The sequence below is a fragment of the Saccopteryx bilineata genome, chromosome X (assembly GCF_036850765.1).
Source record: "Saccopteryx bilineata isolate mSacBil1 chromosome X, mSacBil1_pri_phased_curated, whole genome shotgun sequence".
NCBI lineage: Eukaryota > Metazoa > Chordata > Mammalia > Chiroptera > Emballonuridae > Saccopteryx > Saccopteryx bilineata.
Genome location: NC_089502.1, coordinates 119,311,004 through 119,324,268, shown reverse-complemented (window position 1 = coordinate 119,324,268; position 13,265 = coordinate 119,311,004). Strand labels below are relative to the sequence as shown.

Here is a 13,265-nt window from a genome sequence, read left to right as displayed (position 1 = left end):
GCTGATACTCCCTCGGTCAGAAGAAACAAAGAGATTTAGAGACATTCTTTCAAGAGTAGGCAGGACAAGCTGCAGCTAAGCCCAGTGACCTGGGAAGAAACAAAACATGAAGATCTGGCCACAGCTGTCTGGCAACTGGCATTCCAGACAGAGGCACAATGCCATGGAGCCTGGCTGCCTTCCTTTAACTTCTCAGAACTCCCCTTTCCTCCCCCTTCATGGAGGGTTGCAGAGCAAATGCGAACCTGAGACTTGGTACTACAGGAAAACATTTGCCCTGCAAAAGGGTGTGCTCTGAAGCTATTCCCAGGGTTGGCTGGAGGCACAGGGGGATGCTGCAGAGGTCCCCTGGTTGCCAGTGCTGAGAGGAAATGCAGAAAAAGAGGAAGCCAGGTTCCCCCAGCTCAAGCCACGCCCACACATCAAGGCTGCACTGCCAGCAGCATCTGGCCCCAGAAAACAGCACTGGGAGTTTATGAATTTGAGTCCTCTGCCCACCATGATGCCCCGCAGGGTTGGCTCCACGTAGGTTTACATTTGTTTATATGAAAAATAGTCCAATAATTAAAAATAGTAACACAAGAATAAACTCCATCTGTTATGTATGTACTCACAACTGTAAACCAACTTTTGCCCCACCCACCCCCGTATATTCGGCAAGAGTTATATTCAATTATTTTGATAGCAGCATTATTCATAGTGGTCCCAAACTGGAAACAATGCAAATTTTCTGACTTGTAAAATTTATAATTAAACAGTAATATATGTACAAAAAAGGAATACTACTCAGCCATAAAAATTAATGAACTAATGCTACATGCAACTTGGATGAATCGCACAAACATAACAACGAGGAAAAACAGTCAGTTAGAAAACTATATGTATTATAAAATTCCATCTACAGTAAGTTAGAAATAAAACTAACCTGAGGTATTATTAATCAGGACAGAGGTTACCTTTGAGGAGGTGGGTAAAGCTTATGACTATGATAGAGATTATTGGAGGTTTCTGGATGGATGGTAACATAATAACTGTGTGTTTAAGTGTGGAATTACAGATATGTGACCGGTGTAAAGTCTTCAGCTATAATTATGAGTTGTGTCCTTTTCTAGGTACCCCAATAAAATTTGTTTCAAAAAACATTGGCTATACTGTTAAGTATAGATTTTTTTCAGAGACCAAAAAGGCCAGAATTCTTTTCAGATGTTAGAATTAGCATTTCTATTGATAAAATATATTATCATTCCAACATACCTGCATTTTCCCCTTGCAGTAATTTTCTCATGGATGTATGATAATCTCCTCCAATAAAACTGTGATGTTAGGAGGAAGCCAGGACTGAGTTATCATACAGATCTGCGTACCACTCCCAACCCAGCCACGTGCAAGCTACATGAACTTGGATTTAACTTCATTATGCATTGACATTTTTTTTTTGAATTTTTCTGAAGTTGGAAACGGGGAGAGACAGTAAGACAGACTCCCGCATGCGCCCGACCGGGATCCACCCCGCACACCCACCAGGGGCGACGCTCTGCCCACCAGGGGGCGATGCTCTGCCCCTCTGGGGCGTTGCTCTGCCACAACCAGAGCCACTCTAGCGCCTGGGGCAGAGGCCAAGGAGCCATCCCCAGCGCCCAGGCCATCTTTGCTCCAATGGAGCCTTGGCTGCGGGAGGGGAAGAGAGAGACAGAGAGGAAGGGGGGGGGGTGGAGAAGCAAATGGACGCTTCTCCTATGTGCCCTGGCCGGGAATCAAACCCGGGTCCCCCGCACGCCAGGCCGACGCTCTACCGCTGAGACAACTGGCCAGGGCTGCATTGACTTTTTAACTTGGACATAGAAATAGTGTTAAATATAAAGTATGTCAATTGGGGGGAAATAATAAGCACACAAAATGCTAATACTTATACTGTAATCATTGCTTCATGGGCAATAACTGTTGACATTTGGCTTAGTAAAATTATTTCCATCATATTTTAAGTTAGTTTTATTTTTAAACATGCTTTTATTCACCAAGTATAAAATTAGAAACTAAAAAGAAACATCAAAAATATTTTCAGCCATATTTTCCTTCATAAATAATCCCTATTTTTAATTCTATAATCTTTAACACACCCAAGACTTTTTTTCCAACTTATCCCAAAGGTATATACTATAAATACTTTTTTTATAAATACTTTTTTTAAAGATTTTATTTATCAATTTTTAAAGAGGAGTGAGAGAGAGAGAGAGAGAGAGAAGAGAGAGAGAGAAGGGGGAGAGGAACAGGAAGCATCAACCCCCTTATATGCCTTGACCAGGCGAGCCCCGAGTTTTGAACCGGCGACCTCAGCGTTCCAGGTTGACACTTTATCCACTGCGCCACCACAGGCCAGGCTTTGTACAATAAATACTTTTAATTATATAAACAATTTCGAAGCCATGATAGCAAAGGGGACTTCATAGTTTTCCTGAACAACTGCCTTTTAGTAGACTATTTTCCTTCCAAACAACAGAAGCACAAGTATGGTACAGAGATGACCAAACAATAAAAATAAAGAAGCTGTGGTCTTCACTATGGAGAAATACCAGCTGCATGAGGAGAATCTGAACAGAGTTTTCTACGTGAAGTAGAGGTTCTCCAAGCACAAGGAAAACAGGAGTATTCTGAGGAACAGGAATAGCACGTACAAGACAATGACACACAGAGTATTGGAATGGCTTGCAGAAAGGAAGTGCAGTTTCAGAGACGTGAGGGGGCTGGTAGGAGAAAGCACTGAGAAACAGGTAGGGCTAAGGTATTAAAATCACTGTAAGTCAAGGCGGTCAGACACCGTGCAGGATGGAAAATGACCGAGATTTAAAGCAGAGGAGAAACTGTATCCAATGGGCTTTTGTGAGCTCACCTGGACTTTCATGTGGAGACTAGATTGAAGAAAGGTAAGAATGAAGGCAAGGGTTTCCAGGGGCAGACAATATAGGCTTTGCCTTGGTAAACAGTGACAGGAGCAGAAATAAAATAATAAATTTGAGTTATTTGAGGAACGCTGTGACCGGTTCCATGCAGAGGGCTCAGAGGAAACAAAGGGATGGGGCTGGGATGAGGCCAGCTGCCTAGTGTGGGTGTCATGGCGAACAATGGCACAACAACAGAAATGGAGAAGACAGTAGGGAAGCAAGCTTCCCGGAAGTAGGGCACCATAAGTTAAGTTTCACCTTGTTGAGACTGAGGTGCTTTTTTGACGTCAAGGTGAATAGATTCTGAAGTACATGGGACAGAAGCAGCTGGGCTCAGGAAAGAGATCTGAGCAGAAGACAGCCAGGTCTATTGAATTCTGCCTATTGTCCAGAGCACAATTTTATGAAGTGACGTGCAGAAAAAGCCTTCCGTTTTCAAAGACAATATTGCTCACATATCCCTTATCTCTGCTTAGTTTTCTCTTAAAATTAAATTATGCTAGCTCTATAAACATTCTTTAGAGGAAGCCAATATCCTGGAAAAATCCTTCAAAAATAATAAAATATAAAGTATATTCAAAACAGCACTGAACAGAAATATTCACCTTTGTAATCTAGACACTGTATCGTGTCCAGAGTTGCATCAATTTATTAAGAATCTATATCATCTTGCTTTGATTTAATATTAACCTTGTGTCCAAGTAATGTCTGTGATCTTCTTTCTCTCTCTCTACATATATCAATATATATGTATATATATGTATGCATATATTTAAACAAACATATATATACTCATATGTACAAAGAAAACATAAATGTATATAAATGTAAAGGTATATATACATACACATCTGTATACAGTTATACACATATATTTAAATTCACATGTATGAATGGGAAGTCAGATCTTTCTTATAAAAAACTTCATTTCTTTAAAGATATTGCTTTTTGTAAATGGCAAATTTTCAAACAATAAACATACTTTTTCTGATTTAAAACATGAAAGGTGAGTATATGACATTTGCATGTGATAGTCTAACTTCGCAGGACAGTTCTATAAATCTAAAATCATGTGACAGAGGGAATTGTCCATTAACCACTCCTGTTCTGGTAAAAGTTACACAGTTCTCTGGTAACTAAATCCTCCAGTGGCATCTTTCCCCAAAACTTTCTGACCCAGCAGGTTGAAGGAGTCCGATTATTGTCAGTCCAATTCCAGGCCCATAAATCAGGTATCAGAAAGAAATATATGAAAACACAGATGTTCTCTACCAACCCACATAGGGATAGAAAGGCCCACCTCAATCTACAGGCATATTGTGGGAGGCTTTGCAAAGTACTTTAGGGAAATCAGATATGTCATATTCATTCTATTCCAGTGGATCAACCAACAGAAAAAAATTCCATTTAGTGACTTTAGATGAACAAGAAAGTGAATATGAGTACATAGTCTTATGTTTAATAATCTGCACTACAATTCATTTTCTAGGTTATCCTTCTTCAAAAGACAATGCTTATCTGTGTCCATTCTTTTTGATCCACCTTTAATTCTCCAACATGGTAGATTGTTAGATGTTTTTAACCTCAAAGTCATCTAACAAAATGATCCAAATATATCTGATATGCCAGAAACACTCCTGGGTCTGTGGCCTTAGCCCCCTCTAATACCACCTATTGGACTCTCAAGTATTAACTTGTATAGAAGAACATATCTAAAAATGGAACTTAAACAGCATTGCCTTTTCTCTGGAAGGTGGTTTTTATTAGAGCATCTCCCGTCATCTATGGACCTAAGCATGGGTCTGATTCTTTCCTACTAGAAACAGCTCTCTCCTTAGAACAAAAGGCCTTCTCTATGCTCTAATTGTCTTTTTTCAAGTTCTCAAATGTAAAAGCCCCCAGAAGATCTGTGCATCTCCAAAGCACGTCCCTTCCTTCATTTTTGTTTTGCTTAAATGCTTCCTTCTCAAAAAGCTTCCCCTGACCACTGCATATAAAACTACTCCCTTCCCCAGGCGCTTTTACCTTAGCGTTCTCATCTCCTCTCTCACGGTATAAAATGTGCTCAATTATCATGATGCGTCGTGCTCAGAAAGCACGCTTCATGGAAGACCGATTTAGGCTCTATCCATACTTAACCTCGAAGCTTAGACTTCTGCCTGCCATCTAGCAGGCACTCAATATAAATTTGTCAAATGAAAAACACTGTTCTGTCCAGAACACTCTCCCGCTCTTTACTGGTTAATTGGTTGCCCAATTAACCTCTATTTTCCTGACCCTCTAGGGCAAGACAGGTCATCTAGCAATTTATAGTTTTGTCACGTTGAACTCATCATGGCCATAATTTTACACTTAGTTGCATTTGGTTAGGGCAGGTCCAGGAGGGCATGTTCCAAGGTTCCATGACTGTCGTCCCCCGCCTCTCCTCATCCCTGTACTCTCAGCTGTCATCCTGGCAAAGAGCTCTGCTCAATATGTGGTTTTTCACTGAAAGAATTATAGTAGCGTTTAGTGTCACACTAATTCTAATTCTTAGGTAAGCCCCTGTCTGCCTGCCAAGTCTCCTCTCACACCACTGTTCTGAACCCAATGTTAAAGCTAACTTGGCCCTTTCTCAGCTCCTTGAGGATAATGTGCTCACTTGATATACTAATTCTCCGTCCTGGAAATTGTACCCACCCACCTGATCCCCTTTTCACACACTTCATAAAGCTCTCTCGAACACATCCTTTAAATCCTATGAGACGTCACTTCCCTAGGGAATCATTTCATGCCTTCAAACTTCAGTTTAAGTCAGATTGATTTGTTGTCACAAAACCTTGTGCCCTTTCCTTCATAGAAGTAAATTGTGTCCACTCTTAAATATTTGCTCGTTTTTGTAAATATCTGATTAATGCCTATTTCTTCTGCTAGACTGTAAGTAGCAAGAGAGCAGTTGCCAAGCCCAGCACAGATGAAAAGGAATTAGCATTTGCTCTCAAAAAGGATACCTATTTGACCAGGTGGTAGCGTAGTACACAGAGTGTGGGTCTGGGATGCTGAGAACCAAAGTTCGAAAACTCAAGGATGCCGGCTTGAGTGTGGGATCATAGATATGACCCCATGGTCGCTGGCTTGAAGCCTAAGGTCGCCCAACAGAGCAAGGAGTCACTGGCTCAGCTAGAGCCCCCTGGTCAAAGCACGTATGAGAGAGTAATGAATGAACAACTAAGGTGCCGCAACTCTAAGCTGATGCTTCTCATCTCTCTCCCTTGCTGCCTGTTGCTCTTGCTAAAAAAAAAAAAGTAAGAGAAAAAGGAAAAAAAAGAAAAAAAAATCAACAACAACAACAAAAAAACACCAAAGGCAGAACCTGAAAAATGGCTACGATTGTTTTGTAGTTCCAAGAAAAGCAGTTAGCTCATAAGTGACTCACCTTTGAGCCAGGGAGGAAGTTACCAATACTCCTTTTGCTCACTATTTTACCTATTACCCAGCACAATCCCTCAGACACAGAAAGAACATAACAAATGCTCAATGAAAAATGGAATGCAGGATATTAAGAAAAGATATGGTGATTTCCTCCAGAACTGAAGACACCACATAAATGACCCCTCTCAGTTATTTAGACAAGCTACTCCTCAATAAAATTATTGATTGGCATCAATGCTTACAAATCAGACTGTCTACTGACATCCTGGAAGGCTCTAAAATTAAAGACAAGTTTCGGATCAGTGGTGACATTTGCTGAGGGACAAGCAAACCACTAAGAGAACCACTAAAAGAATTACATTATTGCCCTGGCCAGTTGTCTCAGTGGTAGAGTGTCGGCCTGGCGTGCAGAAGTCCCGGGTTCGATTCCCAGCCAGGGCACACAGGAGAAGCGCCCACCTGCTTCTCCACCCCTCCCCCTCTCCTTCCTCTCTGTCTCTCTCTCCCCCTCCCGCAGCCGAGGCTCCATTGGAGCAAAAGTTAGCCCTGGCGCTGGGGATGGCTCCTTGGCCTCTGCCCCAGGCGCTAGAGTGGCTCTGGTTGCGACAGAGCAACGCCTCGGATGGGCAGAGCATCGCCCCCTGGTGGGCGTGCCAGGTGGATCCCGGTCAGGCGCATGTGGGAGTCTGTCTGACTGCCTCCCCGTTTCCAGCTTCAGAAAAATACAAAAAAATAAATAAATAAAATAAAAAAAAGAATTACATTAATTTACATCAGACTGCACTTTTCAGAATATGATCCGCCGTAAGTTATGCCTTCTTTCAGAATCCCTAAGCTTATGTGCTGACCTAACTTTGTTTTTCTTCAAACCTTTTAAAATGAATACTTCTAAAACTCTTTCAAAGTTAGAAAAATTTAACTTATAGAGTTCATAGAACTATTCTTTTCTTAAAATTTTATTTAGAAAATTAAATTTAACAGGGCAACATTGATCAATAAGAGTACACAGGGGTCAGGTAAACGTTTCTATACCATTTGAACTGTTGATTATGTTATATACCCATCACCAAAGTCAAATAATTTTCCATCATTGTATATTTGTCCCTCTTTACTCCCTTCCCCCTCCCCCCCTCCCCTATATACCCCTCTCCCTGGTGGCCACTTCACTTTTATCTATGTCCATAAGTCTCATTTTTATATCCCATCTATGTGTGAAATCATATAGTGCTTATCTTATTCTCATTTACTTATTTCACTCAGGATAATGTTCTCAAGATCCATCCATGTTGTCATATACGTCACTCTGTCATCGTCTCTTATGACTGAGTAGTATTCCATCATACATAGGTACCATACCTTTTTTTTATTATTTTTATTTTATTTTATTTTTTTACAGAGACGGAGAGTGAGTCAGAGAGAGGGATAGACAGGGACAGACAGTTACGGAGAGAGATGAGAAGCATCAATCATTAGTTTTTCATTGCGCATTGCAACACCTTAGTTGTTCATTGATTGCTTTCTCATATGTGCCTTGACCGCAGGCCTTCAGCAGACCGAGTAGCCCCTTGCTGGAGCCAGTGACCTTGGGTTCAAGTTGATGGGCTTTTGCTCAAACCAGATGAGCCCACGCTCAAGCTGGCGACCTCGGGGTCTCGAACCTGGGTCCTCTGCATCCCAGTCCGACGCTCTATCCACTGCGCCACCACCTGGTCAGGCGGTACCATACCTTTTTTATCCAATTGTCTATTGAAGGACACTTGGGTTGTTTCCATGTCTTGGTCACCGTGAATAACGCTGCGATGAACATGGGGCTGCATGTGTCTTTCCGTACCAACACATGTAAAGATATTCTCTGAGGAGTTTTTTCAGAATTCTAACCCAAGATGATAAGAACACATCTCTCATTGTACTAAATCAAGAACTTACTTTCCTAGCTTTCCCCATCTGCATCTCTTAACTGAAGACCACTGGGGATTCATTTTGAGGCTCTGGATGGTACTTCAGCTAATTTGAGTGAAATAGATGAAGCAATCATAGTGACATGGGAGACTGTGGCGGAGAAAGAAGTTGTGGGGTGAGCATTCGACATTATCAGACCTTGAGCTATGGATGACCAGACCTAGCTCTAAAAAAGCCCTCAAAGAGTCTTCTGAGGTCCCTACCAGGGTTTTTCCCCTTGTATGAAGTTCATCTACCTATTTTACTTTCCTAAAACTCTTCCCATTACTTCTAACAGAATTCCTCGGAGAATATGAAAATCAGCTCACTCTGACATATGCATGGAATTTTTATCACATGCAGAGGCTAAGTGGCTCTTCCATTGTATTGATTTATCTCCTTTTTATCCTTTATTATTTCTTCTCTCTACCAACTTCTCTTTCTCCTCCCTTTCCTTTTAAAAATTACACTCGGATGCCCCTGACCTGCTGGCTCAGTGGTAGAGTGTTGGCTGGGCATGTGGAAGTCTTGGGTTTGATTCCGGGCCAGGGCACACAGCAGAAGTGTCCATCTGCTTCTCCACCCCTCCCCCTCTCCTTTGTTTCTATCTCTCTCTTCCATTTCCACAGCCAAGGCTCCATAGGAGCAAAGTTGGCCTGGGCACTACGGATGGCTCCATGGCCTCTACTCTGCCTCAGACACTCGAATGGATGATTGCAATGGAGCAACACCCTGGATGGGAAGAGCATCGCCCCCTAGTGGGCTTGCCGGGGAATTCCGGTATGGTACATGCAGGAGCCTATCTCTCTGCCTCCCTGCTTCTCACTTCAGAATAAAATAAAATAAAATTATATTAAAATTAAAAAAATAAAAATTACACTAGGTAAGACAAATTTTGGTTCATTTTCAAAGAACCGAAGAAAGAATCGTTCAAATTTCAAAGGCAAATGAGAGTAATTCCATGGCAATTCAAACCATTGGTTAAAGAAGGCACAGAATTCCAGCATGGATTTCTCATGGACTGAGGAAACTGAAGGAATGAGAAGAAAAATGCTAAAGTAGGGGCTTTCTTACCACTTAATTCCTTGTAACTCTGCCCTTTTAAATACTAGTCTAGATCACTGGCTTTCAACCTTTTTATATTTGGGGACCAGTGAAAATAGGGGAATTATTTCAAGGACCGCCAAGGCCGAAATCACTCTGAGCATAAGTGAATTCAGCTAAGATCCTTTGGTCTATACTCTTCCTACAATATCAGGGTGGTTAACTCTTTCAGGACTGGCCCCAAATTTCTGGTGGAGCAGTCCACGAGCTGGAGTTGAAAAACACAGACTATCTAAAAGTACGGTGAGAGCAGAGAGCTACGGAAATGGAAAGGAGCACACAAAGGTAGAAAGGGAGTCGAGGGGAAAAGAGGAGTTGGGGAGGCAATGGTCCACACCAAGGATGGGGGAAGGCAATCACGGCCAAACGGAGACTGAGCTTGTGTGAAAAGGATAGCCAATACATGCATAGTTCTATTAGCAGATGTCCCTGGGCAAAAAGACAAACAAATAAAAAACAGAAAACGGTACAAAACGAAACTAAGTAAGATAAAAATATAGAAAGGCTTAGGAGCACCACTTTTGATGTATCCTTACGTAAGATCAAACCCAGATACCATCTGTCCATTCTATGGACTCTTTATCCAGGTTGCCTGGTCCCACATGCATCACCGCCTTGAAATAATTACATATTCCAGAGCTAGTAATAAGAGGTCTGGTAATGCCAAAATGGACGTTTTTCAGTTGTTTCTTTTTTTATTTTTTAAATTAATTTTAATGGGGTGACATTGGTAAACCAGGGTACATATGTTCAGAGAAAACATCTTCAGGTTATTTTGACATTCAGTTATGCTGCATACCCATCATCCAAAGTCAAATTGTCCTCTGTCACCTTCTATCGGGTTTTCTTTGACTAGAAAATTCTATGACTTAGAAAAATTTTTGTCTTCATTTTTTTTTTCACCAGTCACCTTCCCAATCTCTGTTCCACAGCCTTCTTTTATCTTCTCTGAAAATTTCTGAGAAATGTTTTGTATTAAATTATTACCATTGGTAATTAGTTATAACTCAATTGTATCTGAACTAAAGGATTCCTGGCCCTGGCCGGTTGGCTCAGCAGTAGAGCATCAGACCAGCATGTGGAAGTCCCGGGTTTGATTCCCGGCCAGGGCACATAGGAGAAGCACCCATCTGCTTCTTCACCCCTCTCCCTCTCCTTCCTCTCTGTCTCTCTCTTCCCCTCCCGCAGCCAAGGCTCCATTGGAGCAAAGTTGGCCCGGGCGCTGAGGATGGCTCTATGGCCTCTGCCTCAGGCGCTAGAATGGCTCTGGTTGCAACAGAGCAATGCCTCAGATGGGCAGAGCATCGCCCCCTGGTGGGCATGCCGGGTGGATCCCGGTCAGGTGCATGCCGGAGTCTGTCTGACTGCCTCCCAGTTTCCAACTTCGAAAAAATACCAAAAAAAAAAAAAAAAAAAGGATTCCTTAAAATGGCTACAGCAGTGGCCCATCACTAATCCTTTAGCTGGACATGAAGATAAGAGTGTGTACACAATATATTTGATCATATATTAAACAATGCATTATAATAACAGGTGTCATAAACCATTTAGATTTGTAATCCCTGCAATTTCACTGAAACAGAGCAATTAACATGAGTCACTAGTATATATTATATGCTCAGTTGTAGCAATTCAAGAGTTTTCTCTTTGTCTTTTAATAATGGCAAGTGAGATAGCATTGTCAGAGACTGGCGGTCTAGGGCAGTAACACAAGAATTGACATTTCACTGGGATAAAAAAGAAACTCAAGTCACACAAAAGGAGAACAATATAGAGATAAGGCTTTAAGAAACTGTGTTATAAGTTAAGTAAAAGAAAGTAAGTTTAGAACAACCTTGAGCTGATAAAGCTATTTAAACCTACATTGATTGGATCCTTAGACATGTCAGACTACCGGCCCTTAACTATCACGAAGGCAAAGCAGGCATTTGGTGGGCACAACGAACAACTCAATTATAATCTGTACTTGTGTATATATATGAATGTCTGTGTCACACTCAGAACAATGAATTGTGCTTTTCCCATATTGTTGATGCTTTCATCTACTGATATAGCTTTGTTGAAATTGTTTTAATTTTTTTTACAGTAAAACATTATTATTCCAAATTAGGAAGAGAAGATAAAACTATGACAACATCCACATCATCCTTTGTTTATATGTACTGGTCATGTTTCCAAGGACACAGTTACTAGGATTCAGATTCAATGAGGGCTTGAAAGGTTAAGAATCTGCTCCAACTAAACGTCCATAACTTAAGCATCCTGCTATCAAGATGACAACTCAGGGCTTCCAGGGGAAAACACGGTGAAGGTGAACAATTTATCATTATTTGATTGAACGTGATGCTTTTGTGAGTTTTTATTTACTAAGTTTGAAGCAGATGTAAATAATATTCACCTGATCAATCCTCTAATACATACTATATAGATATAATAAAAAACGAAATATGTGGCCCTGGCCTGCTGGCTCAGTGGTAGAGTGTCGAATCCAGGAAGTCCTGGGTTCGATTCCTGGTCAGGGCACACAGGTGAAGTGACCATCTGCTTCCTTCCTCTTTACCTCCATCTTCTCTTTCTCTTTTACTCCCTAATCCCACAGCCATGGCTCAACTGATTTGAGCACAATGGTCCCAGGCGCTGAAGATGGTTCTGTGGAGCCTCCACCTCAGCACTAAAAATAGCTTGGTTGAGAGTGATGGGCAGACCATCGGCCCTAAATGGGGGTCTCTGAGTAGATCCCAGTGGGGCACATGTGGAAGTCTATCTTCCTTCCTGTCATTCAAATAAAAAAAAATGAATCTGCATTTTGATATTTCCCTAGAGGCCAGGAAGCTAGAATGAGCAGAGTATATAGTTAATGAAAGGGAATTATGTACAAATAAGACATAATCTGAATTAGTTTAAATAAATCTATTACACTCTAAACATATAAATTCCATTATATACTTTCCAATTATTTTTGAATAACAATTAATTATTTTAAATATCATATTTAGTGTATTAAAGAAAATCATCTGACCTTAAGTTGCTCTTCCAAAGCAGCAGTTGCATGGTCGCCACTAGCTTCATCGACCACCACCACCATGTGAGTGAGAGAATTGACCCTGACTTGTTCCTGTTCTAGGTCTTCTTGAAGAACCTGAAAGAAAAATTTGGAAAGTAAATTCAAGTGACTTCCCAAGTGAATCCAATTTGTTTCTGCCATGCTTTGGGTAATATAATTTTTTTTTATTAAATTCAACCATTCTGAGCAAAATTTCAGCTATGATGCTCAGCAAAATGTGCATATTTCTACCAGCAACTGACCTTGAAAGTATAGCGAGAACATCCACTTAGAAAGGTGTGATAATGCTCGGCCCCTTATCCTACCTTCTCTCACTTTTCAAGGACTTTGCTCTTAAAATTACTTGTTGCCTCTGAGCATCTTCGATGTCTCCATCTCTACTGAAGTTCTTCATCATCAACCCGAACAAAGAAAACTCTTTATCCAACAAATCTCTCCTGCTGCTCCCCTAATATGTGTTCCTCTTCACTAAAAAATATTTAGTGTATTTTAAAATTATTCTTACCACTTCCCTACCCTACTATTCTCTTTGCTCAGGATCCCATTGAAACACCTCATAAAGGTGCCATCAACCTCCGGGTTCCCAAATTGAACCACCATTTTTTGATATCCTCTTACTGGGCATTTCGATTACTAACCTCATTAACCACTCATTCATTCTTGTCATCCTTTTCTCCTGAGCTTCAATCATCATCACACCTCACTAAGTGCTGCTTTTCGGCTCCTTTGCTGATTCTTTCTTCTCTGCTCAGCTATAAATTAGATGTCACTCCTCTGTCTTAAAACCAAAGGACTTCTATCACACCAAG

The 13,265-nt window shown here is 41.1% G+C and overlaps 1 protein-coding gene across 4 annotated transcripts in view; it reads right to left on the bottom strand.

Annotated features, from left to right (window-relative positions):
• Window positions 1–13,265, bottom strand: part of DMD (dystrophin) — a 2,360,554-nt gene that overhangs the window by 1,634,594 nt on the left and 712,695 nt on the right. For all 4 annotated transcript variants that reach the window (XM_066250305.1, XM_066250306.1, XM_066250308.1 and 1 more), the window contains exon 13: window positions 12,412–12,531. In XM_066250305.1, the coding sequence (XP_066106402.1) occupies window positions 12,412–12,531 (120 nt within the window). The remainder of the gene's footprint in view (window positions 1–12,411; window positions 12,532–13,265) is intronic.